Raw genomic sequence first — 27,385 nt, 5'->3', positions numbered from 1 at the left:
TGTTTCTTCTCCTTTTCTTCCCATGGGAGCCTGCTTGTGGTGTGAGGCACCCGATCCCCATAAGCTCACGTGGAGCAGCTTCCAGAGCTCCTCCTCTTTAGGATCTCACCAGCATCATGTGTGTAGCACCAGATATTCTGGGACACAAACAAGACGCGCAGCCCTCAGCTCTGCTCAGGCCACTCCTCGTTTTGAAGCTATTTTAAGGCAAGGAAAGACCCACACTTTATTTGCATGCAGCCTTTAGCAGTTGGATGCGTTCGGCCTGAAGTCACCGTGGCGCTGGGGATGCACTCTGAGCACTGCATGGGGATGGCCGGCCACGTCCCAATGCAGGAAGAAGCATCTGCTGCTTGCAGAGCTTGCACACTGATGTGCCCAAAGCTGAAGTGCTTTCACCCCACAGCGATGGCACGAGGAAGACGAGCAGATTTGGGCTGCAGCACGACCCCAATGCCCCACAAAGGCTTTAACCCTGGATGTGGAGGTGCTGGCCAACCAGGTTGCCACATCCCACTTCCAGCCCCAGTCACTCTGTGTCACCACGTCTCTGTGCCAGCGCTGCTTTCCTTCCCTCCCTGCTGTTTACTCATTCCCTGGTGTATTTATAGAGGGCAGCAGATCACCCCACAGCTCCTCTTTTCCTTCCATAGCAGCAGAGCCAAGTCTTGCTGCTCTCCCTCCCACTGTGTCCCTTCACCCTCCCAACACCTCTCATGTTTCCGAGCTCCCGTGGCCTCACACCAAACACCGTCACCCCTTCCACCAGCCCTGCGAGCTCTTTTTGTTTACTTTGTGCCTTTTCCCTCTATTTGCTCTGGCCTGAAGCCACCACCCCACCGTTACAATCCTTATTTCCCCTGCAGGGAGCTTCATTTTGCACACCCACTGGCAGCCCTATCACATCTGTCTGTCTGGACCCCCCCTGCATCCCTCTGTCCTTTGGCGTCTGTCCATCCAGACCTTCAGCTTTTGCTGAGCAAATCCATAGACGTTTTCATGCTGTGAGCTCCGTTTGGCTGACAGAAATCCCCCTGTGGTGGGGACGGGATGTTGGATGACAGCAGGGCCATCGAAAGGTAATAGAAGCTGGGGAGATGTCACCATTACTGCAGGCAGTGCTCAAGCTATGGGGCTGGTGGGATCCAGCACTGAGCCCCACAGTGCTCAGTATGGGGAGCACCAATCCCTTTGGGGTGGGGTTGGTTTTATCCCATTCATTCTGAGGTTGCATTTTCCTTCCCCCATTCATTCTAGGGCTCCACCAAGGGTGACTTTCCCTTCCTCCATTCATTCTGGAGGTTCACACCCGGCTTCATCCCTCGTGGGGGATCCCGGGGGGTTGTTTTGGAGCCCCGGGCGGTACCGGGAGGGGTTCGGGGTGAACGAGGGGGGGCAGTACCGGGGGTGCGCGGCCCGACACGTGCCCCGGTGGCGGCGGCGGGTTCTGCTATTGGTCGGGGTTGCAGCCAATGAGAGGTTGAGGCTGTTTGCTCCGGAGGGCGGATAAAAAACACCGGGTGGGACCGCGGCGGCGCGCACAGCGGTGGGAGCGGGGCTGGGGGTAAGAGGGGTATGGGGGAGGGTCGTTTATCGTACCCTTTATGTTTAGTCTTTGCTGCCTTTTGGTTTTGTTATTTGCGTTTCCCTTTTTTATTCTTTCCTTTTTTCACCCCTTTTTCGTTTATTTCTTTATTTTTTTTTATCTCTGGGGGTGAGATAAGGAGGGGATGATGCGCGGAGGGGGTTTAAGGAGAGCACGTCCTATAGGGCGGTGGGAGTGTTCGGGGCGGAGGGGGGGGGTTGGGTTAATAGGGGATAAAATCGCTGTGCGATGGGGTTGGGGGGCAGAGGGGTGTATCTGCAATGGGGTTTGGGGGTGGGGAGGGCAGGGTGAGGTGCGCTCCGATGTGGGGAAAGGGGGTGATTTGGGATTAGCAGGGGGAGTGGCGTTCCGTGGGGTGGATGCGTTGGGAAAGGGATGCATGGGATTTGTGCCGTGGGGGCAACGTGTGTTGGGGGAGAGAGGGGAGGGTTGGTGGGGAAATGGGGAGTGAGGGGGGGGCTTTGGGGAGAGGGGAGGTTGTAGAGGGGGTTGTGTGCGTGAGGGGCTGGGGGGTGGCGGGTGAGCGGCCGCATGGGGTGAGGATGAGGAAGAGGAGGCGTGGAGGAAGCGCTTTGTGAGCCTGCGCGCTGGTGGGTGGGTGTGAGGGGGGGGGCTGCTGCTGGGGGGCTCTGCGGGGTGGCCTTGTTCTCCTGCTGCCTTATGCTGGGGCCTGAGCCCCGTGGAAAGCCTTGGGAAACCATTCTGGGCTGCAGCGTGCAGCTTGCTGATTTCCCCATAGCGCCTTATCAGGGCACGCTCTAAGCTGGGGGAGAAAAGAAAGCCAGCTTGTCTAAAATGGCCACTTACTGTATGATCTCAGTGCTCAGCTTCTTGGGGCTCTCTGGAGCTCCCCTGGTTACTCAGAGCTGCTCCCCCATCTGCTCTTGGCCACAGGGACTGGGACAGGTGGGGCCGGAGCTGTTAATCCCCGGCATCTGCGGGGCAGCCTGGGGATGCCAATGTGCTGAGATGGAACAGCACGTGCCACTGTCCTGGCCCAGTGTGCCCAGCCATCTGCACGACTACTGTGGGGCAGGATGCGTCCCACTGTGCTGATTAGCAACAAGGGCTCCTTGCCCATCCCTCTGTGCTGTAAACACACAGAGCAGCCATGCTCACAGCCACCTCCTAGCACTGAGCTGTGCTCCTGACCCAAAGCAGAGCTGCTGTACAGCTGCAGCCCTCACTCTGGCACACAGTTCCTAACTGCCCTATAAGTGGATGCAATATGCTTTTGCTGTGCTTTCATACCTGTTGCTCAGGAGGTGGAACGGAGCTCTGTAATGTGGCTCTGACACACTGAGGGGCTGCTCCAAGGGCACCCATGCTCCATCTGCCTTCCAGCAAGCCACTACCTGCAGATTTGCTCTTTATGCCCAAATGCTTTTCATTCATTTCTTGCTTTTCAGTGCAGAGATTTCCTTAAGACAATTGTTTTTGCACTCCTTGCACAGTGTACGCTCTGTTTGTCAGCTCACCACCATTGCTCTGCTCCCTACAGGTTCAGGCTCGGGACGAGGCTGCACTTCCCACGCAGCCATGGCACCCACACTTGCTACAGCTCACCGCCGACGCTGGTGGATGGCATTCACAGCCATCATTGAGAATCTGCTCTTCTCAGCTGTTCTGCTGGGTTGGGGGTCCCTGCTCATCATGCTGAAGGCAGAAGGGTTTTATTCCTACCTGTGCCATGAATCAGGTAAGGGTGCTTCGAGGAGCTGGTGGTGGAGCTGGAGGGACTTGGTTGAGTGGGGTGTGCTGGGGATGGGTTGATGGCTGAACCTGGTCTTTCCAACCTTAATGATTCCATAAGAAATGGCTGCTGGGGTTTGCTTGTGTTGTTCCCTGCCTTAGGGTGCCGAGGGTTGTTTAGAAGTTTGAGCCCTTGGTCTGTTTTGGGGTGGAGAGATAGGATGTGTGCTCCTGGTTGGCATCCTTGTGCTGGTGTCGTGTGGCTGTGTTTGCTGCTGCTTTGCAACAGTGCTTTTCTGGGCAATCTTTTCCACTTGGCCATGGGTTCTCCATCTGCACGGACACCTGGTTGTCTGAGAATAGGGGGGAAAATCTGAGAGGTGGGGGGGAAGCAACTCCAAGCAGCAAATGGCTGCGAGTAGGTGGGATGATAGTTTGTTTCTTCCCTTGCTCACAGTGTTTCCTGTTCACCAGCTGCTTGTGAGGGTTGTTTCATTGTGTGGCTTCGGTTGCAGAGCCTGGGGAGCCGCACCTGGCCAGCACAAACAGCGCTGGTTGTAGCTCAGGGTTTGGTTGCCTTCCTGCCAGCTGCGCTCATGGTGATGCCTTTACATCTCCATAGCACACAAGGGAGAGAGCCTGCTGTCCCAGGCCTCTGTGTTTCCACTAAGCCACGGTGTGTGAAAGATCCCATTAAACCCAGGTGGAGGTATTGTGCCACCAAGACAAAGCACAGAAGAGCTGATAAGCAAATGCTGACTGTCTCTAGGCACAGTTGCTTTCTGCTCTGTGCCTGGAGATGGGAGCCATGCTTTGCTTGGGTCCCACGTTGCTGCTGTTTGCTTTGGTTGCATTTAGTTTGCCCACTTCTCCCACATCAGGGATGTTTGCCTTGGTCTCTCCCTGCTGATTGCAGGCTGTGGTCTGCCTGCGCTGCAGGGAGGATGCACACATGTTGGGCTGGAATTGTGCCCTGGGGGCAATGGCTTCTCCCAGGTGCCAGACTGTGCCCTGGGGTGGGACAGCTTGGTCCCTAGGAGGAATTCGGGTATTCAGGCTTTTCCATTGTCCTTAAATACTTGCCGTCCTCAAATGTCCTCCGAGGCAATAGGCATGGAGGACCAGTTCTGCCAGCTTACTCTTGCTTACTCATTTTCCTTTCTTTGTCTTTGTCCCCGCTGCCCTAATCTCAGGGATTAGGTAGAGAGGAGCCAGAGCTCACAGCACTGGGGACGCACAGCCTCGGTGCAGCCCTAAGCGGCTGCAGGGCTCTTGGCACACAGCTGAGTTTGACCCCTGCTGGGTTTAGGGCAGCTGGAGAGGTTTCCTTTCTCAGCATAACCCAATGACTCGTGCAGCCCTTGGCTGGCAGATTGGTGGAAAGAAAGCAACTGTAACTAGTAGCCTTTGGGCACTTGTTGTTCCTAATGCTGCTGTGTGCATGTGTTGCAAAACAAGGGGGGGAAAGACTTTTCCTAATGAGCCAAAGGTTCTTGGCAGAGCTTTGTGTTTGTCAGCAAAAGCTCTGTGCTTTGTGGTATCTTCCAGCAAAGGAGAGAACCAGACCTTGTCCCTCCTGCAGTCTCCTCTCTGCAGGTAGCAGCAGCTGCCCAGGAAGAGGCTGCTGTTGATGAAGGTTTCATGGCCTTCCCATTGAGATTTCCCCTCTCTCTACCTGCCTTCCCCTCCTGGTTCTGGGCTGTGTTCATCCAACCCACAAACACAGCATGTCCATTCTGGAGGTGGGCATCTACAAAGCAAATCTTTTTTAAAGCAGTTGTGCAAGAGGGTTTGAGTGGAGGGCTCTACCCGTTCCGGCCGGCAGATCTGACCACATTGAGAGGTATGCTTGAAATTTGCTGACAAGGAGTCTGCTGGTGGCACTTTGTTCCCATTTGCATTTTACTACACTACTACTTGGCCTTTAACCAGCTGAAGCAAATGCTGATTCTGCTCTCTTTATCAGGGTTTGGGCCTTATCAGCTGTTGGGAACTTGATCCGTTCAGGGACTCGCGGTGCTGGGATGTGGATTGGGAAGCTCAAGTCTTAGGCATCTCTGGAGCACGTTAAAAAGAGCACTGAACTTGATAACTTGTTCACAAAGAGCAGAGATAAGGAGCCAGTTGGAAGGGGACCTCTAAAACGGGGCTGTGGAAAGCCAAAGAGACAAGAGATAAGCTAATTCACTCACCACAGGTCAACAACACACCTTAATGCAGGCAAGGGCAGAGGGTGCAGAGCTTAGCTCTTGGCTTTGAGCTGTAGCCACAGGGTCTGTGATAGGAGCTTGGGATCTGGAGGGGAAGATGTGGCCTGAATCATAGAACCATGGGATGGTTGGGTTGGAAGGGACCTCCAAGATCATTGAGCTCAACCCCCCCCTACTTTAGGCTGGGCCCCCTCTCAAGCTCAGGCTGCCTATTCTTCATCCAGCCTGGTCTTGTACGCCTCCAGAGATGGGGCACCCACAGCTTCTCTGAGCAGGAAAAAGAGTTTCATACAGCTGTGTTTGTCCCATTCAGGCTGGTGAGATGTGATGAGTGCTTGCGGAAAGGCTGCGTGTGCGACCCTGTAAACAGGAAAAGCGTGAGCGTGGTGGATGTTTAAGCTCCACAGGAAGCACGCCGTGCTGAGCTGCAGCTGCTGGCTGTGTCAGCGTGGGGTGAGAACTGCTGTGCAGTGGGGCCAGGGAGCAGATGGGGGTTAAATAACCCAGCACTGTGTGAAGCTGGGAGTTCATCGGGTGCCGGGTGAGGTCCTGGAGGTGAAATCAGAGGGAAACCCAAATCGATGGTGTTTGCAGCGGTGTAAAGCAAGAACATCTCCTCCCAGTTCCCAGAACTATGACACCATCCTAAAAAAGAGAAAACATGTTCTTATGTGGGCAGGCGGCAGATCGGCTGTTTGCACATGCTTTTCTTTTTTGCTTTGACTTTTTTTTTAACCAGTGCTCCCAGACTTTGCTCCTGTTGGTTTGTTTTTCTTTTCCCCTTTCTTGTTGGGGTTTTACTGGGGGGTTTTTTGCTCCTTTTTCAAGAGGGAGGAAGGTGGGGCCCTGTGGGCTGCATGCTCTGGTTGTTACTGAGGTGGCTGGGGCTGCCTCGCTCTCTGATCTAAGCTATGAGATGAAAGAGATCCTTGGTGCTGGTGTGAGATGGCAGCAGCCCCTGGAACAGCCAGGCTCATTCCTACAGGCTCAGGGAGGTCGGCAAAGAGCAGTTAATAATTGACCCTCTCCTGGAACCGACAGCTCTTAATTTGGGAGGAAGGATGGCTTTAAATGCTGCAGCCTGAACAAATCCCAGCGATGAGCTTGACATAAATGATTACCAAGGCAGCCTTCCTCTCACCTAAGCTCTGCCATGCTTTAAATAGTAACTCCAACTACTAATTGGGCAGCTGAAGTCCTGCTGCTTGCAGGGGGGGTGCTGTAAAAGCAGGCACTTTGCTCTTGTAATTGCTGATAAAGACTTGCAGCTTCTCGTTCGTTGGTCAGAAAGCAGTGACCACGCATGGCCTGAGCCTCTGTGCTGCCGTGCTCAGTGTCAGTTTGCACGGCACACAGGTGGGCTTTCGTGCACACCCCTCCAAAAATGCCCTATTTACAGCCTCAGCTCCAAGAGGATGAGAAGGTGCCAAGTGCTGCTTGAGTCATTTCTATTACGCCTCGTTGGATCTTCTCTTGTTGCTCAGGGGCTGCTGCTGTTTTCACAAACAATTTGTATTTCCACATCGCCCGGCCCCTCCTTGGAGCTGGCAGTGAGCTGCTGTAAACAAGGTGCTGGGTGCCCTGTTCCATCCTGCAGCAGCACTGCCTCTGTCCCTTGCTGTTCCTTGGGGTCACGTTGTGACCGTGTCCATCGATATGTTAACATCAATGCATTTGCTCCAGCTCTGAGCATTTCTGCTCTGAGGTCCCTTTAGGTTTGAGGGTTGGTGACACGTGCTGCTGTAAGGTCACACTGCACTGCCTGCGTCTCTCCACCCTCCTTCCAGACTCTGCAGAGTGCTGACACAGGGAAACTGCTGCAGTTTTGTCACTCTTTCCCCCCCCTTCCCCCCTTGTTTGTCTGAGTTCAGCCTCTTGCCCGCTTCTGCTTGTTATGAACTTGCAGAGAGCTCAAGAAAATGGGATGCTGTGGGTGAAGCCCCTGGCCCACAGGGATAACTGCCAGGCAGTGGTGCTCAGGGTCCTGAGCCCAGAGTGGGGCTGATGAAAGGATTTAGGGGCTCCATACAAACTACAAAGGCTCCCAGCTCTGCCCAGGGCTGATTTCTAAAGGTACACCTCAGGTCTGCTGTCTACCCTACCACAGGGATGCTGATGGTGGTGGGACATGCAGCTTTTGGAGCCTCATCTGTTACTTTGCATATTCATAGCTAGTAGAGCAAGAGAAGAATGGATTAATTATCCATCGGGAGCAAATGGCAAAGGGAAGGAACAATGATTTGTTATCACAGACAGGTTGAGATCACCATATTGCAGCAAAGTGAATGGGAATGCCTTGCAGAGGGCTGGGAGGGGGTGGGGGAAGGTTTGACATCAGCCTCTGAGCTGCTGCTCATATGTGACGTCTGCAAGGTGGTTTGTTTGCCACTGACACAGAGCCAGGAGGGTTGTTTGGGCAAGCAGGGTGCAAATGGCAGCTGGGAGAAGCAGGGAGAAACCAGTCATTGCTGTGGTTCCAGGGCTGGGCAGATGGAGTGGTGTGATCCATGGGGACATGGGGTGACGTGAGGTGGCTGAGAGCCACCAAGCAGAGAGCATTTAGGCACTGGGATGTGAGAGATTCCTGCTAATTAACTGCAGCTGGTTAGGAATCTCTGGCTTTGCTTCACACACGTAGGTGTCTCCTCTCTCTAATCTTCCTTGAGTATTGAACTTTGTCAGATCAATTATTAAATATGGAGGAGTGCTTTCTGTCGCTGGTTTGCTGCAGCAGTATATATAAAAAAAGAAGGCAAGTGCTTTGTCATCCCAGCAAAGGTTACAGAAACGTCAGATAAGCGCAGGGAGAAGGAGGGGTGGAGTGCACGAGTGCTCTGGGTTAATGAAAGTCTAAAGGCACACATGTTTGCTGTAGGGGATGTAAGCATTCTTGGGATGGACTTGTGACAAGAGGCACTGAAACTGCTGCTGCAGGGGAAAGGGAACTTCTCTCTTTTCCCTATTTTTTATTCTTCCCCGTCCTGTTTCTGTGCCTGTTACACAACAGGAGCTCTGCGCAGCGTGGGAGTCTGCATGTGCAGCTCCTCATGTGAAGGTACGACCAGAAAGCCAGAGGTGTAACCGATCTGCGTGGCCTAAACCTTCTCAGAAAGAAGAGAAAATGTTAATGATGGGGCAGGAGCTGCGGGTTCATCAGTTCATTAGTGACTGTGAGCTGCCTGCCTGGTGGAGCAGGGCTCGTCCTATCCGGGTGGCTGTGCCACCATGTCCCTTGCATGGCAAGGCCAGGAGGCTCGTCCTTCGAGCTGTGCCAGCTCCCATCAGCTCAGTGTCAGGGTCTGAAATAGCTGATTTGGCTGCCATGAGAGCTACCAGTTTAGCTCAGGAGAAATCAGTGATGACACACTGCTCAGGGAGGGCTTTATTTTTGTGTTTGTCCCTTCTTGTCCTACTGAGGCAGTGCCCTGTGATTGCAGGGGCCTCATTTTATAGATAACGAATCTCCATCCTTACATGGTTTTACCCTGTCCTTAGGTTGTAGCCCTGCTGCTCCTTGGTGGGAGATTTATTATAGCTGGGTGCTCCCAGCTGAGCTTGTCGACTTCCCCTTGACCTGCTCTTTTTCTCTCCTTCCATTTCTTACTGATTGTAATCAAAATTGAGTATTCCCATACACTCAATGTATTACAGGGTTTATCTCTATCTCCCTATCCCAACACACTGCAGCGATGCTCCTCTATCACCCCGTGCAGGAAACTTCACTGACAGCCCTGAGTCTGAGAACAGCACCTCAACAGAGCACAAATGGCCCTCGTGCAATGCACAGGATGAAATGCTGAACCTGGCCTTCACCATCGGCTCCTTCCTGCTCAGTGCCATCACTCTGCCCCTGGGCATCGTCATGGATAAGTACGGCCCTCGCAAGCTGCGGCTGCTTGGCAGGTTGGTGTCCTGGGCACAGGGTGGGCTGGGGTTGAATTCACACGTTGTCTGTGGTTAATGGGTGCTGTTTGGGTGCTGTGCCTGTTGGCGTGACCCTGCAACCTCGGGAACCATAGAGGGGATTGGTGTGAGAGCTGCTGGCCTTTGCACTGAAGCAGCTCTGGGATGGTTTGGGGCTGCATGGTGAGTTGCTCCATAAGGGAAGGGTTTGGGACTCAGTGTCTGAGCTTCAGCTCCCTGGACAGATGGAGCCTGGGGGAAGAGAGGAGTCACTTGTGAGTCACAGCGGGTAGTTTGTTCCTTGGGCTGGGAGCTATGTCCTGAGAGGCGCAAACCCAAGATGTTACATCAGAGCTTGCAAGTTGGAGACTTAACACCAGGATAGGCACGTCCTGCCTGCCTTCCCTAGGTCCCTTTTTCCTTTGTCACCTGGTGTCTGTGTTGCTTTCTGTCTTGGAAAACAAGCTCATCTGCAGGCTTTGTAATTGCAGGTGGGGGTAACAGTGACTTGGACCCCTGCACTGCTGGGTTTTCAGAACCAGAAACCAGGCAGGGTGGGGAAAACAGAGCGCATCTGACTCAGAGCTACCTGAGAGGAGCTGTGACCACAGCTGAGTCGCAGGGCCAGGGCTGCTGCTGCCTTTGGTCACCTCAAGGGGAAGGTTGGCAAAGCTCTGTGCTGGAAAACCAACAGTGCTTTTGGGTCCAGACAGAGCTGTGTCACAGCCGTGGGAGGGAATGTTGCTGCTTCAGCCCTTGTGCAAGGCTTCTCTGTAATCTCCGGGTATTTCCTTAGGTTTTTCTTTCCAAATTGCCAGCTCCCTCTTACACAAATTATACAGAGCTTGCTCAACAAGGTGCTAAGGAGGAAGAGGGAGATGTGATTTGGCCCGTGTCAAGCTTTCTGCAGGAGACTTATGGTTCTGGTTCCCTTTCAGCGCCTGCTTTGCTGTGTCCTGTGTGCTGATCGCATATGGTGCCAGCAACCCCAACTGTGAGTCAGTGCTGTATGGGGCAGGTTTTGGGGTTGGGATTAGGCCTCAGGGTGGGCTTTGGGGCCACGGTTGCATTTTGGGGTGCACAGAGCCATGTGCTGTAGGTGCAGACCTGGGATCCTCCTCATACGATAAGCTCATAAACAGGAGGGAGAGCAACTTTTTACACAGTGGTAGTACAAGGGCAAAAGGTTTTAAACTAAAAGAGGGGAGATTTATGTTAGATATTAGGTGGGAAGTCTTTAATTGGGGCTGTGAGGCCCTGGCACTGCTGCCCAGAGCAGTGGATGCCCCATCTCTGGAGGAGCCCGAGGCTGTGGATGGGGCTCTGGACTCTGTTGGGGAGCACCCAGCCATGGCAGGGCTTGGAACAGGGTGGGCTGTAAGGTCCCTTCCAACCCAGCCATTCTATTATTCTAAGACCTAATCAGGCAAACTATATCAGCAAGCCTACTCACCACAGAAAAGAGACCCATCCATCCCAAGAGGCCATTACACCCAAGCCAACCTTCTCCATGTGGCTGGGAAATGAGTGGTGGTGGGATGAGCTGGGTCAGGGGCAGCATGGCATATCCCAGAGTGCTGACCCACGTCTGAGGTTTTGTGTCAGGATTGAAGCCCTAGGGGCTCAGTGGTCTCCCTTCCCTCCTCACTCCAGTAAAGGCTCTTGGGCTTTGTCATTGCAGCTCTATCTGTGCTGATATTCATCGCGCTGGCTCTGAACGGCTTTGGTGGGATGTGCATGACCTTCACATCGCTCACGGTAAGCAAAGAGTTAACACCTGATTCCTGATTTATTCCTTACTGTGGCTGAGAGCTGGGCTAGCAGGAAAGAGCAATGTGGATCTCTTGCCTGCAGCTTGACGAGTGTGTGTTTGTTTGGTATGAAGGGTCAGTCACTCTTTTACCTTAAAGACTGGGTTGTTCCAAGGCTTCTTTTCCCTTTACTACCTCCCACTTCTTGCAGTGGGGTTGAAGCAGCTCCTTGTGAGTGCTTTTTGCATCCCTTCCCCAGGAGAATGGTGGCTCTCTGGCACAAAAGGCTGTGAGTCCCATCCAGGTTTCCTTAGAAATGCTGAGCCCACTGAGTGAATCGGGCTCTGTCTGCCCAGCCATGTCAGTCAGCTCAGCCCATGGGTTGTATTAGGAGCATCGGTCACCAGCTGTCAGCTGGGGCTCTGTGTTTTGGGGTTCGTGTTGCCTGGAGATGGGAGCAGTATCATTCTCCAAGTAGCTGCTTCATTTTTCCACCTCATTACCCACGTCAATGGGGCTGAAAGAGGGCTGGGCAGAAAATCTCCTATGCTGGAAAGCACTGGTTGCAAACTTTCTGATTTCAACCGCGTTACCTTGAGCTCTCTGTTAAAAGCTAAACTTCTAGTTAAGGTTACCTCTAATTTAACGTGGGTTAAGTGCCGGCTGAACTCCCAAGACCTAAACCTGGCAGGAGCTGTTTGCAGATCCCTGGGTACGCTGTGATGCTGCTGATGCTTTTGTATTCACATCTTTCAAAACTGTGTGCAGATGTCAGTCTCTTGGACGCATGTAATGTTCTTCACTGGAAGCCTTGGCCGTGCTCCCAGAGATCTGTGGGGCAAATGTCATCCTGCTTCAAATATAAGCAAAGGAGAAGGGGAAACACAGTGGTGCTGCTGGGGGAGAGGAGAGAATTCCCATCTCATGACTGCCACTAGTGCTTCTTGTCTCTCTGGGTGGCCATGAAGGGGTCACTGATTATTTTGGAGCCACTGGTGATGATAGGAGGGCAGGGCAGAGACTGGATGTGCTGTTCTGTGGCTGTTTAGCAGGAGCAGAAATAAGCAAAGCCACTTATTAACACCCTCATTAATGAGCCAGTTCCTCAGCTCTGAGGAAGTACATCTGCAGGGAGAAGGTGGAACCTTCCTAGAAGTGATCTAAGCTGGTATCACAAGCTGCCTACCATGGTGATATGGGGCTCTACTGCAGGTTCCTTCCAGCTGTGGCCTATAGGGATGGAGTGTGGCGAGGGAGGGACGTGGGGATAGCAGGTTGCTGTGTAGAGCTGGTAACAAGCACACATCAATGCCTGCTGCCAAACAAGCTTGTGCTGGCTGGTGCAGGTACTGGCTGCTCAGTGTGCATGAGTCAAAGCAAGGTGACTTCGTCCTGCTAGCAACCTGGAGCACTCCAGGATACGTGTGAAACATACCTGTGCTGCTCCATGCTATCCCAGGGTGGTGAGAGTGGCATGTGAGGCCAGGATGTTCCACGTGTGCTGTGGTCAGGTGCTTATTTTTGAGTGCTGTGGAGCTGTGCCTGCATGGGCACGGTGCTTTATGATGGAGAATCTGACCCTCTGTGCTCCTGAAGGGATTGAAGGATGGGGATAAATGGGATCGCTGAGGATTACAGCGTGGAACTGCAAGCCATGGTGTTGTGTCTCTTGGGGTCGGAGGTGTTTTAAGCATTGAGACCCCAGAGTTTGCTGACAGCACATAGTGTGCTGCAGGGCCGGGCTGCCTGCCGGGGAGGAGGGGGAGCCGTGGTGTTCCCAGAAGCAGGAACAAGGTCAGGCTGTGCCTGCTGTTAAAATGCAGAGGGGAGCTTGCTGCCTCGTGACTTGCTCTTAACCAATATATGTGGAGATTAGAAATGGAAACAGATCCGTATTGGTGGCTCTGACAGCAACGCAGGAATCTGGCACTGGTTCTGCTCCGAAGCTATTCCATGCAAAGAAATAAACATGTGTGATAAATTACCACAAAGAGCCTTTTATAGATTGTTTTCTGTCCTGTTTTCCTTTCAAAGAATTGCAGCTGCTTTGCTCTCATTTCTGCTACAAACAGCGCCCTGTAGTCAGAGCTGGGGGGGAGCATCTGTGTAGGGAATCTGCTCAGAAATATTAGCAGCATTTAGGGCTCTGTGATCTTTTGTTTGTTGGAGAACAGGAACAGGAGTCTCCATATGTGTAGGACAAAGCGGGCAGTTTGAGGCTTTCCTGGAGAACATGTTTTTATTGTCTGTGTTATTTCCAAATGTACCCCCTGATAGGGAAAACAAAGCTTAGCTTGAATGGAAATGCCATTTCCAAGTCCAGTTCTCAGTCTCTTGATCTTTTTTCTTCTTTCTTTTTTCCTTCTGTCCTTGCAATAGGAGGGGAGCTGGCTTTGGTGGGGTTGATTTTTATTGTGGTATTTTTTTTATGTATAGGGAAAAGATGAAAACTTATAAAACTAATTGGAGGTCTTAAACTCACTGTAGGGCAAATGAGGAGAAGTCATTTGCAAGAGGAAGTGATTTTTATCAGTTTAGGATTGCACACCTATAGTAAAGGGCTCCAGGAAAAAACAGCTTACGGTGTGGCAAAATCAGGTCGGTATCTTTCAGATAGGGCATGAAGTTAATTATACCTGGAGTGTTATTGACCTTTAAACAGGAGATGTAAGAGTTTCTTCATGGTAGGTCTTCCATAATTGAGATACTCATACCAGAGTAGGCAGAAGTCAGTGGAGAAGTCAGTTCTGGCCTGTAGGAATAAGGTCAGATTGAGGATCAGACCCTTCTGGTGGCAGAAGGTGAAGATCCTACTTGCTCTGTGGATTGTGTGTGTTTTCTTTCTTTATTTTCTCATCCCCGGGGTTCATGTTTTTTCATTGCTCACTGCTATGCAGGAAATCTGGCTTAGTAAATAGTGCATGTTATTTTAGTAGCTGGTCTTCAGCCGGGACCCAGGCAGGCACTGCCAGTGCTAACACCTGCAGGCTGAGGGATTTTCTGTCCAGACCCAGGCTGTTTTCCCTCTGTCCCTTCAGCTCTCGGGTTTCCTTTCCTCCTGAGCGTTCGGTGTTAGCAGTTGCACTTGATAAGATCTTATCCAGCCCAATGAATCTCCTCTGTCCAATTTTCTTTAATCCGACCACTTGCTGCCAAATGGGATTTTCCAAAGTCTCAAGCCTTTCTAGGACTTGTCCCCACTGAAGCAGAAGCAGATTTGGGTTTCCCAGAAATAGCTGTTTGCTTTCGGGCTCATTCTGGGTCTCCGATACCCCCCAGAGCAGGAGGATCCACCTGGGAGCTGCTCATCTGCTTATGAAAAAGGCTTTTTTGTCATCTCTGAGACTCTGGGGAAGTGCAACCCGAGCCAAGAAGCAGCTGTGTTTGTACAGCTCTCACCCTGCTCACAGCTCTCCAACAGCAGCAGCTGTTTGTTGTAATTTCTGGAGATTATTTTAGGTTTGGGGCATTGGAGATTATACAAACACCCTGCCTGGTGACAATGGCCAGCCTTTGCAACCTGCAGATATTTCATCCTGCAGATGCTCTTTTCTAGGGTGTGTATTTAGGCCAGCCCTTCCAGGGAGGGATTTCTATGCCTGGTAACAGACCTTTGGATCCTTAGCAGTTTCCTGTCTGCAGCTCCCGAAAGCAGCCTGTTGGCAGCGCTCCCGGATGCGGGGATGTGGGGATGGGTGTGGGGATCCTTGCTGCAGTGAAGTGCAGCGTTTTCTGTCTCTGCCATGCCCACTTGGGGCTCAGTGACTTCTGCTGCTGTTCTCTGGCTGGGGTTATCCGAGGACCTGGAGGCTGTGCTGCATAGAAAGCTCCGCAGTGAGGCAGAGGGATGATAAACAGCCAGATGGATCCTCAAGTGTTCCTGCGCAGGAATACTTGTGCTGTAAACACGCCGGTCCCGCTGTGACACAAGCCAGATTCACTTGCCTTATATGCCGCTCCTGGAAAAGATGGATTTGTTTTCCAGCACTGAAATGAGAATGAGACGAGAGCATTTTCTTGCTCAGAGTCAATCCAATATTCTCCAAATCATTTTGTTGTCTTGAAAACAGATAAAATGCTGTTAAGCTTTCAGTGCTAGAAGGCACCTGCATTGTCCTTGGAGACCCCCAAGGCTGATGTTGTAATGATGCCTGAGTGGATTTGGGGACTCTGTGACCTGAAAGAGCAGACAGAAGGCAACCAAATCACACTTATACAGTCTGTCTGCGTGGGGGAACCTGGCTGGTAGTGGAAACACAGCAGCAACACAGTTCATGTTAGTTCCCATTCCTTCTTGTTATAACAGGAGCTTTCCAGTCTACTGCAAAGATTAGGTGCTGACCTGAGATGCATAAACAAAGCTGGCAGCCCAAGGTGTGTTAGGGATTGTACAGCTGTCACAGCCCATCACTAGCAACTGTTGGCTAAAAGGAGAGTGATTGGCAGAGAACCTGAGCATGGATTTATGGAGAGAATCTGAGGTGGTGGCTGTAGTCTGGGGGAAAGGAACCCTTAAGGAAAGCACAGGGACTGGAACAAAGGATCCTGTGCTAAAGGTGACCAATGCAAAGCATGCAGTCAGTCTGGAAGAAAGCAGTACTGTTAAGCACATAAACTGTGGATTGTAGACATTCCCTGACACTGGAGATGCCAATGCAACCCGTAGGGCTTCATTCTAATGAGCTAAGTTGTTCTTGAACAAAACTGTTTATTTGGAGGGTTCTGGTATCCAGAATTCTTAACTCTAAATGCCAGCACCTTCTCAAGAGGTTTCTCCCCTTACCTGGGCAGCAACCTGTTCCAACCAATTTTTCTGTCCCCAGCTGCCCAACATGTTTGGTGACCTTCGTTCCACGTTCATTGCTCTGATGATTGGCTCCTATGCTTCTTCTGCTGTGACCTTCCCAGGGATCAAGGTGAGTCTGTGGGATCGTGACTCCTTATAGGTGCTGTTTAGCTGGAGATTTAGCAACGATGTCAAAAGAAAGAGGGACAAAATGTTGAAGCACCTTTTTAGAGTTTTTGCAAGATTCAGTTCCTGTGTGTGTTTATGGACTTGCAGATTTTCTGCTCTTACAACCAAAGTCGTATTTCCTTCTGCTTTCTAGGTTATATATGACTTTGGGGTCTCCTTCATCCTTATTCTGCTCGTCTGGGCAAGCTGTGCAGGGCTAGTTTTCCTCAACTGCTTCTTCAACTGGCCACTGGAGCCCTTCCCAGGACCAGAAGACATGGACTATACGTAAGCATCATCTAGATGAGCCCTGGGGGCTGACCCTCCTCACAACCAATATAGAAGAGAGGGCAGGGAATTCCTTTACGTGTTACTTATTGCTGCCAGTTCTTTTGAGAGTGAGGATTTCTGTCTCACACTATCTTTATATCTTGACTGATGAATATCTCTTAAAACTTCTACCTTCCAAAGCATTAGAACCATGCAGGACAATGATGTGCCTGTAACAATAAGCATTCCTATAATGGCCTGTGCCAAAGTAAAGTGTTCCAGGTCAAGAACATCTGTCTGATCCAGACATCCTGTGGGTTTGTGGGTAGAAACCCTAGTGCCTTGAATCCCCACAACTCTGCTGCCTCTAACTCCCACCCTGTGTTGCAGCCCTCATTCTCTTTACTGCCCAATAGGGTGAAAATAAAGTTCAGCTGGCTGGGATTTGACCACAAAATCACTGGGAAGCAGTTCTACAAGCAAGTCACAACAGTGGGACGCAGGCTGAGCGTGGGGAGCTCCATGAAGGGCCCCAAAGAGTCGGCAGCCTTGCAAGAGAACAACAAGCTCTGCCTGTCCACGGTGGACCTTGAAGTGAAGTGCCAGCCTGACAGCACAGGTGGGGTTCACCACATGCCCCAGGGGATGCTGGTGCTCTGCTCCAGGCCTGTTTATATGAGACAGCATGATACATGTTTAATATGTTGCCAAGGCCACATGCCAGGCACTGCTATATAGATAAGAGTTCAGTTATACAAGGAATCTTGCCCATGTATGCCTGCTAAAGTATGCTATTGCCAGGTGTGGATGACTGCATGGGTGACTGGTATGGCCATAGAGGATGATGCAGTTGGTCATTGCTGTCTCTAAGGCCTCCCAGCCTTCCTTCCTCAGGGATATAGCAGAAGGAAATGGCTTGAGGTTTCCTTTTGCTCTGCTCACCAGCATTGGGTGAGACTTCCTTTGCCTCTGTTTTTGGTGACCAAACTCCCAGCATCTGCCACCATTCAGCAAGGAAGTTTGCAAGACAGCAAACAGTTGTTTTCAGTGGACTTGGGGGCTGCCACTACTGGTACCATGCTGGGATGAATGGCCAGAAGGCCTGCTAACCTAAGGGCTGCAGCCTCTTCTGAAGTCATACCTGTCTATAAAGCCATGCTGCCTTCTTCAGAGACTCCGTTTTTCCTTCTGCAGCTTCTCCCTCCTTCATGAAGAGTGTCTTCAGCCCCATCTTGCTGCTCAGCCTCATCACCATGTGTGTCACCCAGCTGCGGCTCATCTTCTACATGGGGGCCATGAACACCATCCTTGAGTTTCTGTCTGGAGACGAAAGCCAAGGTAGGGGGACTTTAATCTGCTTACTTGAAACTGGGTGCTGACCCAGACTCAATCCTTCCAAGAGGTCAGCATGCCTGATTACTCAGCAAACACACCGTGTACAGCAATTACTGGTGTGGCTGACTGCTGGTGGTAGGATCCAGTGGAAGGCTGGAGCTGGCTCAGGGCAGAGGGACAGTGAGGTGAACACTTGAATGTCAATCTAATTTTAGCTCAGTGTCTATTAAATACTATTCCATGATATTCCTTCCAATAGCTTGTTGAAAGCGCCCTCTCAGGATGGACTGTGGCTTTTATTATTTTTCAATTGGGAAACCTATTTTATCCAGGTATTTGCTTTACTTATCCTAAGCAAGCACGACATACAGAACAGCTGACTCTATGACCATTGGCTGGGTGTCTGGTCCCAGCAGAAGGGTGAGAAAAGTGAAGTCGTGGCTGTTTTGTGCAGCCTGTGTGTGTGGGGAGGCTCAGGGGTTGCTCGCTGTGCTGGACTTAATATTTATAGCTCTGATTCAGTCCATGGAGCAAACAGGAAAGAGTACATTAGTTTACTGTTGTTGAAAATACGCGCGATTGCAAAACAAGACTTAGCTCTTTTTGTCCTTTGTAGTAAGATCCAGTTTGAACTTGTTAAATCTGGATTGCATGAAGCTGATAAATCAAGAGGCACTCCTCTGAGAACAGGAGTGAGCTCTGGGGGAGGGAAGGAAACTCCAAGCGCCCTGGCATTCCCTGAATTGCTTTGTTTGAGCGTTTGACAGCCTGCAGCATTCAGCTCTTTATCTCCTGGCTCAAGAGCCAACTTATGCATTAAACAGTAAACAGGACGAACTTCATGCTGCCTACCTTTCCCAGCACAGCTCAGTTTTCTGCTTACCTTGTAATTCTTGTACTAAGATATATATATATAATTTCCCCCTGGCTTGCTCTAGTTATTTCCTATCCCCTTTCCCAGTGTTTTAAGATTAATATCAATTCATGCCGCCAATTCTGTTTCAATCAAGCCCTGTGCTTTGAAGATAAACAACTTGTGCCTATTGGGTGAATTGTTCTTCTATGCCACCTTTGAGATTTCTTCCCATTCTCTCCCCCTCCTCCCTTCGAATGCAGCCCGGGCTCACAGTGCGATCCGCTGTCTCGGTGTTTCCATGGCACCAGCAAAACAGTGGTTTTGTGTGGTCACAGCAGTGTCAGGCTGTGAGAGCTGTTCCAAGACGCGTGCAGATCCCTAGGAATGTAATCCATGCCCATCAGGGACAGGATGGGATGCTGCTCCCTCTGATTCCTTGTTTGTGCCTTGTTTACTTGCTGTTTGCTCAGAGCGCTCCCCCCACCTGCAAAACTTGGCAAGGGGTGAAAAGAGCTGCCAGTGTTGTTATGGTCAAAGAAAACTGAGATATACCCAGGAGAGAAGGACAGGCTGGAAAACTTGGCTGTGTTGCTCAGGGCAGTTTAACCTAATGACTTATAGAACAGTAGGTGGAAAGGGCTGTGCCCATGTCTGCAACCCTTACTGTTTGCTTTGCTTCTGTTGTATCTGTTGGTGTTTGCTTTGTATTCTCCTTCCTTTTTGGGAAATAACAGTTTTTATGATAGATAAATTGAGGAGACTGTTCCTATAGGACCTCTCCTCTTGCTGTCCCCATAAACTTTGTTCCCTTCTTGAAGCTGGCTTCTGCTCCCAGTGTTCAGAGCCTAAGATTAAGTGTTCAGAATAGCACGGAGGAACAAAAGTTGACAGCATGGCTTGCTTCTTACCCTCTGTTAAAAAATAACCACGCAAGAGCAAATCAGCTTTGGGAGTGTTTGTAGAGGGTGATGCCACCTGTTTCTTTTGGCTCCAGCAGACGGGATGTGGGGCCACGTCAGGGCTTGCTTGTGCAGAGGTAATGGGAGCAGGAATGTGAGTTCAGAGGCTGGAGCTGGAAGTTCCTCTTAGTTCCACAGCCAGCAACTGGAGCCAGGAAGGGATGAGCTGGTGCCATGCCTGGGCACTACGAGGCAGCCCAGGGTTTGCTGTGACTGCATAGAAGACGAAGGCTTCTTGGAAACCTCTCTCCGATACCACCTTGATTTTGGTATAAGTCATGACTGTAGTGCTTTGGAGAGCCCTAGCCATGCGCTGGGAGGGATAAACTGAAGTAGTTCTTGACTGCTTTTGCTTACAGTGCTGCAACTTGCAAACGATCTGTGCTGAGGTTGTCAGTTTTGGAATCACATCCTTATTTCAGAGCTGTGGTACACTGACTCACCAGCCCTTCTGTGTGATGCCTGCAGATCCATCATGTGGGCTGCAGAGAGGAAGTGGAAAAAGCATTGTGGGATGGGGGGAACTGTCTGATAACAAGAGGGGGGGAGGCTTCTTCTAAGTCTGCTGGCCTTAGCTTTCCCCTTGAGAGCCATGTAGACTCTTCTCCTATGATTAACATGTGGGGAATTGTAATCAGTTTGAAATGTTAATGATTGCTCACAGATGCTGTGTTACTTGCTGCTGATTTCCTCCCATAGAGCTACTTCCAAACTAGTCCATTCTTCACAAAATGGCATAGATTTCACCTTCCCAGCATGGCTTGTCCTTGCTGGAGCTTCTGATCTGGAGAAGATGCATCTGGAGCTCCCTGCCAGGCTGCAGAGGAGGTGACCAAGGCAGGGATGCTGTGCAGGATGCGTCACTTGCAGAACTTTCCCTGCTGCTCCTAATCAGCACAAACCTCACTGGCACAAGGCAGCTTTTTGGATGCCCCTGCTGGTCCTGCCTGCTGTTGGGCTGATGCTCCTCTAAAAATACCATAGGAGGAATTTTGCATCCCAGCTGCTTTCAACCCTGCAGGTTAATCTGGAATCTGGGCTTCTAATAGGAAAGTTGAACAGTGAGGAGGAAGTTTCTTGTGTCTGTTTTCCTGTTACTGATGGTTTTACTGATTCCTTGAGCTGACACCTTTAAAATCTTCTTTTTTTTTTCCCCCCCTGCAGTGAGTCTCTACACTTCCATTTTTGGGGTGCTACAACTGCTGTGCCTGCTGACAGCGCCTGTGATTGGGTACATCATGGACTGGAGGATGAAGGAGTGTGATGATGGCTCTGAAGAGAACGAGGAGAGCAACGCTGAGCAGTGCGTAGTGTGCACCATGCAGCCGTGTAGTAGGCCTCTTGCTCCACTAATATATAGGAGACTGAAAAGGATATGGGTAGACAAGAAAGCTTGAAAGAAGACTTGATAATTGCAAGGAAGAAGGGACTGTCTTCCATATTTTTTAAGATCAGTTAAGAGGAGCAAATTTAAATTGTAGCACATAAACTCAAGCTTTCCTTCTAGTATAACAGCAACGGCACTGAAGTAATTGCCGCTCGCCCCTTACTTTTCACCAATGGAGATCCCTCCATCTCCATAGCCAGACCTTTAGGCAAACTGCTTTAGGAAGTCGATGTAGAGAATGAATTTCAGCAGCTGCTGAAAGTGCTTTTTTGTAATATAGGGTTTGTTATCCTTCCAGAGGCGACAAGAAAAAGAAAAAACGCGATCGTCAGATCCAGAAAATCACCAACGCCACCAATGCCTTTGTGTTCACAAATATCCTGCTGGTTGGATTTGGAGTCACCTGCCTCATTCCCAATCTACCACTGCAGGTGAATAGGTGAAAAGGAGGTGTGCAGGAGGGGTTGGTGGCATAGGCACAATGATGCTGGGACAGCTGGCAAGCCAGCAGAACTGGCTGATGGCAGGAAGGTGTTTTGGCACTGCTGGGAGATCTCAGTGCTGCTTTGGGAACCCCAGCCTTAAAGCTGAAATAAATAGTACCATTCAGTTTAAACATTGTGAGATAACCTAAAGAAGCAAGTGTAGTTAAAACAGCAGAGCTGATGTGTGGTTTATACACAGAGTTTGTGCAGCTGAGCTCTGTAACTGCACATACTTCCCTATTGTGGTGCTCTTAGCTGTGCTTGCGTTTTTAACCTGGGCTTGATTTAAGCTGCTGATTGTGACGCCGGTATGTACAGCAGGTTATTTCTGCACCAAATGCTATGTCCAGTGGTACCTGTGGGATTATAAACCTGTTATAATACTTATTTTGTGACAGCACCTGCTTTTGGCAGAAGAGTTCAGTGATTTTTATACTATCCTTAGACGTGCCCTGGTGACGTAGGCAGACAGATGTCGTTTGTTCATGTTTGCATTTTGTCTGCAATAACTTGTGGAAATTTAACTAAATTGGACACAAGTTCAAAAAGGGAATGTTGTGACCCCTGCTACTGTTTCCTGGGTACGTGTCCTTGCAACAGTGCCATCTACAAAAGAGAGAGGTCTTGCGTATGGTCAAGCACAGCATGACACGTTGGCAAAGTAAGGAAAAATACTGCTTTTAGAGATGAATACAAGTTGTTTCCTTGTGCCAGTCTTCAGGTTTGGGCTCTGGGTTGCTCAGGTCTGCCTATGTGCTAGAAAGGAGAGCACCTTTTAGGAATGGTTGTGTGTTGGGGTCTGTCTGGTACCCCTTGGCATCTGGCACTTGACGTTTTGTTCTTCTCTTTGCAGATTCTTTCCTTCATATTGCACACAATTGTGAGAGGATTTATCCACTCAGCAGTGGGAGGCCTCTATGCAGCTGTGTAAGTCTCTGCTTACCTATAATACGAAGCTGGACAGATAAACTGGTTTAAGGTGATAAGAAGCCCTGGTGAGTGGGAGATCGAGAAGTAAAGTCTGTGGTCAGAGGGGAAAAATAATGCAGTTTTTATTCCCTGTCCCTGTTGGGTATGATAGTAGCTGGACTGAAGTTCTGGCTGATAAATTCTTTCTTTGGAAACTGATAACCCCTTTGGCATAACTGCCAGGACAGAGGCATAACTTGTATCAGTTGTGCAGGTGAGACTGGGCCATTGACACTAGGGTTATATAGTAAAAACTCAAGGCTTTTTCTGTTATGTTGGGTAGCTGTGTGTATGTGTCTGGGTAAAACACTGTAAAACATTAACATAATTGAACATATTGCTGCTGGTCTGCTCTGAAATTGCATTGGTAAAGCATTGCCCAATATACCAGTAGTGAGGCATACTCCCTTTCCCAGGTGGATTATCCATCCTGCTTCCAACTTATCGAAGTTATCAATAGCTGGATCTAAATACTCTCTTCCTTAATAAGCAATGGTTTTCACTTTGAAAACAAATCTGCCTCTCTGTCCCAAGCTGCTGGACAGAGAACAGGAAGAAACTGTCAGCTTTCAGAGGATCACAGAGTGGTTGAGGTGGGGAAGGAACCTCTCAACAACATCTAATCCAACCCTCCTGCTCAAGCAGGGTCAGCTAGAGCAGGTTGTCCAGCCCTGTGTCCACTTGGGTTTGGGATATCTCCATGGATGGCGGCTCTACAGACTCCTTCTGTGCGAGGTTTTTGTCTTGGTTCCTGTGTATTCCAGATTCAAAAACCCATCTCAGGCACTAAATCAAAACCATACAAATTTTTGGTTCTGTGGTAGCTACAAGCAAAAACGTTTTTGTCCTAGTCACAGTAAATGTCTGTTGTTGTAGATATCAGCTTGCTTGTAAGTTAAACCTCTCTGACCGTTGCAACTCTTTCCCACTTCTTTATTTTTGGTTTCAATTTGACTTCTTTGAATACTGGAAAGTTTTCATCAGCTTTTCTTCTTTCCAACCTGACTTCTTCTAAGCGCCGTTCAGTTGTGAAAAGAGGCAGATGTTGGGCTGCTCTTGAGATTTATTTTTCCATTAGTAGTATCTGATATTCAGCACTTTCCAATGAGCAGCATTGTTTAATTTGACATGGGATCAGACTTGTCCTCTAAAAAGGAAAACACACGCTAACCTGCTGTGCAGGTTTCGCTCACTTCTAAATGGAGCGAGTTGCTGTGGCCAGATGAAAATGATTGCATAGCTGCTAATGCTGTCATCTGGATAAAGAGGCCCTGCTTTTAACTAGTAAATGTCAACACTCTTCTCCCTTTGCAGTAGGAGTAGTTGTATAAGCACCTCCATCTGTCTCATAGTACAACAAACAAGTGCTAGATCTTGTATTTCTTAAGATTTTGAATTCAGGATGAGAATTGTCTGGAGAGAGAAGGAATCTATTCCATCACTGGGTGTGTTCTGATCCTGAGAGCACTGTGCTCACCACCAAGTGCAACTGAAATCTCTGGAATAAGAGGTAGCTGTACATAAGTTCAGGAGAGAAAAGTTCTTCATGCTGTGCCTCTCTTGAGACTGTATTCTATTGTGCTAGTCTACTGGGAGCGTAACCTGAGCTGGGTGTTGTGAACAGTCAAGGTGACATATAATAACGCTATTGCTTTTTCTGTTGACAGATATCCCTCTACTCAGTTCGGTAGCTTGACAGGGCTGCAGTCATTGATCAGTGCCCTTTTCGCCCTTCTGCAGCAGCCTCTGTTTATGGCATTAACGGGACCTCTGGAAGGAGACCCTCTCTGGGTAAGTTATTTTCAAATATAATATGCAGATTCAATGGTGAAGATGATTTGAGCTCATTTCTTTGAAAACAAAAACACTCCTGTGCATGGACCAAGGTTATAAACTGCAGGGAGTGTAGGTGTCCTCAGCCTGCTGTTACCTTGGTGCTGTCCAAGAGACCCTTTGCTGTGTGAGTAATGTGGCCATAGGAAGGAATGGTGTTAACCCTTTTCTGGTGTGTTGGAAGGGGGAAAGGCTGCACTTTATTTCCTTGCAGGCAGTTTGTATGGGAAGTCAAAATCTGTAAGGTAACAGTGAGTTAATTTGTCTGGCCCTCAAATGCAGTAGAAATGCACAATCCTCTTGAGAACCATAAACTCTAATGATCAGTAAATTTTGGCTTGCTGATGCTAATGTTGGGAAAGCCAAGTGGCTTTTGAGGGTAGGACAAATGTGTGGTGTATTGTTGAGTGTCTGGGCAGCTCACTGACACTATAATGTGTCAGTGTTTTGGAGATTCTTGGTCTCTAGGCTGCATGTGTCTACATCTACACTCCAGCAATACGTAGCTCTTCAGTCAGTGATGCTGGTGGAAAGGAAATGCACCTTGAACAGCCCTACCTGTTGTGTGGAACAACAGACTCTTGCAGCTGAGATCCAGAGCAACAAACTCTTGCATTATTTAACTTCCATGCATGGTGCTTTGGGCACCAGAGTGTAAATAAAAATACAAAGGATGTTGTTGCCAATACAGAGAGCAGGGCGTCTCCTGGTTTGCCTGTAGCCGGGTGACGTGAGCTGGGTTCTGACACTTGGGCATGCATGACTTGATTGTTGTTGTTTTAACCTGCCTGTTTTGTCTGTCTTCCTGCAGGTGAATGTTGGCTTGCTTGGTTTGAGCTTACTCGGCTTCTGCCTTCCGATCTACCTGGTCTGCTACAGACACAGGCTAGAAAGAGAAAGAAAACAAAAGATAGAAGATTCCAAACTCTTCCTCAAAATCAACGGCACTCCCAATGAGGAAGCTTTTGTTTAAACTGGTGCTTCAAACACAACCTCCCCTGTACAGGTTCCTACCGTATCCGTGGGTTCTACCTGTGGTGTAAGCCAGGTTTTTTCTCTCCTGGCTTTGTTCATCACTGGAGTGAGGGCTGGACATCATGACTGAGCTTTCCTCAGACATATGGCAGGAGGAGACTTCACACTCCTTACTCCAGAACACAAGACTTCTTTTTTTTTTTTTCCTTTTTATAAAGGCCACACAGATAATGTGTCTTAAATAATCCCCTGATCACGCTCTCCAGCTGCAGAGGCTCTGCATAGGAAACTGGGAGAGAAGGAACAGATGGATGGGGGAAGAAGGAAGAAAGACCTTAATTTGAGTTAGCAAATGTAACATGCTGAAGTCGGCTCTCCCTCCACTTCTCCCAGCCTCAGCTGACTGTCTCAGATGTAAGTTGCACTCTCCTCTCTTCCTGAGGCTTCATAATGGTCTTTCTGCTCGATATGTAGCTGGACTCAGCAGTTTTACTGCCTATCCAGAGGTATCCCAGACTGTTTCTGAGGCAGGGAAGGGGATTTATTCCTTCGTATATTAGCACAGCTTCAGTGTATTGCTAAATGTTGGCTGCTAGCACTGACAGCTCCCAAATGTTTTATTACTACAACGACGCAGACTGTGAGCAATGGATCTGCCTTCCACACAGAAATGAAGAGCCTACTGAACTGTTCTTGGTCCTACACCAAGCCTTCAAAGGCCTGGTGTTCCTCTCTTCCCGGCCTGTAAGCCACCCGTACACATTGTAAACTGCCTGCAGTCCTGGAACTGTTGAGATAGGAATTGGATCTTGTTTACCGATGAAGTGCTTTTGAGACTTGTTGCCTTTTGCCTCTTCCTCCCTCCAGCGTGACCCTGGGAGGGGAGCAGCAGCATGTATTTACTGAAGTGGAGAAGCTTCTTGAAGCTGGGTTGTGGGGCTCCAAATACCTTGGTGTTCACTTGTCATAAGCTGACTTCTTGTTGTAAAGAGTCAAGAGTGCAGAACACTCCTTGTGTTTGGTAACTGGATCCTGTGGATGTATGGCAGGGTGATGTGGCAAAAGAATTCTTCCTCTAGCCATGGCTTATCTACGTTGTTCTGACATAGGCTCCAAGCTGCTGAACACCAGGTTACTCTGACCAAAAAGCTGCTGGTTTGGCTGTATTAAAAGCCTTCTGTGTTGTCGGTGCTCTGTCTGGACAGAGTGGTGACTGATTGTATGGTGAAGCTGACTTGTAGAGCAATACATGTGGGTGAAGGTGCCCCAGGGCCTATTTCCCATAGAAGGAATACAAAGGGAATTCTTAACCTGCTTATTTTTATAATGGTTTTCCTAGGCCTCACCTAAAGTAGACATTCCTCCCTTTCACCTTCCCATTGAGGTCAGCAGCTCAGCCTCTGTAGCTTGTGACTCATGTTAGCCACCACACGTTGCGTGCAGCGCTGCAATGGGCTGAACTAGTGACTGCAGGAAGGTCGGTGGGGAGAAATAAATCAATTATGAAGATGGAGCGTCTTCTGAGCTGCCAACTTCAGGTCACCAGGATGATGGGCTGTGTGGGACGGCAGCGCCATCTTGAGTTGCTGCCCTTGGCCACCCAGTGGCTGCTCAGTCCATGTTCCACTCACGGTACCTTTTAGTCTCCAATAACTTACTGGGAAATGATTTGCCACTTGAACATTTTTACACATCTGTGGATTTATTTTTTATTTTTTAACGTGTTGCCTTTATTAAATGTGTTTGTTCCAAGGCAGCCTCATTGCCTGCTGTCAACCCTATGCTGCTCTGAAGATTTCCATTCTTCTGTTGGCCTCTAGCTTTGGCAATGACTTGCCCACATTCCCAGCTTTACACCCTTTGTGTTGAGTGATGATGGAGGCAGCCTTTTGGTTCGATTTCCTCTTCTCCTGGTACATTTCTAGAGACCCACCAGTGCTAGTACAGCTTTCCTACATTTCCAGGGTTTTTTTACAGGTATCTGCATTCTATCTCATTACACTTCCTCCTTCTAAAACCCATCGGAAAGATTTCTCCTTTTGCTCCGAGGTATTAGCAATTCTGAGCCGCAGTCCTCAGCCTCACAGCATCCCTAATAGACAGATCTGAAGGATGGCTGCGTGCTAACTCAGCAGCACTTCCACCTTCGGTTCAAAATGAACATGATACTGTCCACTTCTCTGCCCGATTCCTGATCTAA

General features: G+C 49.5%; 1 protein-coding gene across 3 annotated transcripts; it reads left to right on the top strand.

Moving 5' to 3' along the window:
* The first annotated feature begins 1,478 nt into the window (after window positions 1–1,478).
* SLC43A2 (solute carrier family 43 member 2) lies at window positions 1,479–26,376 on the top strand. Of its 3 annotated transcripts, none has more exons than XM_072353387.1 (14): window positions 1,479–1,564; window positions 3,108–3,305; window positions 9,196–9,411; window positions 10,350–10,405; window positions 11,093–11,169; window positions 15,986–16,078; window positions 16,271–16,404; window positions 16,803–17,005; window positions 17,581–17,724; window positions 20,701–20,839; window positions 21,222–21,354; window positions 22,262–22,335; window positions 24,045–24,168; window positions 25,022–26,376. In XM_072353387.1, exons 3-14 carry the CDS (start codon window positions 9,302–9,304, stop codon window positions 25,181–25,183), a joined length of 1,449 nt encoding a protein of 482 aa, XP_072209488.1. In that variant the 5' UTR covers window positions 1,479–1,564; window positions 3,108–3,305; window positions 9,196–9,301; the 3' UTR covers window positions 25,184–26,376. The 3 variants fall into 3 exon arrangements, with proteins under 3 accessions (XP_072209488.1, XP_072209486.1, XP_072209487.1); XM_072353385.1 differs by having other exon boundaries at window positions 1,506–1,564; window positions 9,222–9,411; XM_072353386.1 differs by having other exon boundaries at window positions 1,527–1,546; window positions 9,222–9,411.
* Window positions 26,377–27,385: the final 1,009 nt, after the last annotated feature.

The sequence above is a fragment of the Excalfactoria chinensis genome, chromosome 19 (genome assembly GCF_039878825.1).
Source record: "Excalfactoria chinensis isolate bCotChi1 chromosome 19, bCotChi1.hap2, whole genome shotgun sequence".
Lineage (NCBI taxonomy): Eukaryota > Metazoa > Chordata > Aves > Galliformes > Phasianidae > Excalfactoria > Excalfactoria chinensis.
The sequence above is the reverse complement of the archived record's forward strand: the minus strand, read 5'-3'. Positions and strand labels throughout refer to the sequence as shown.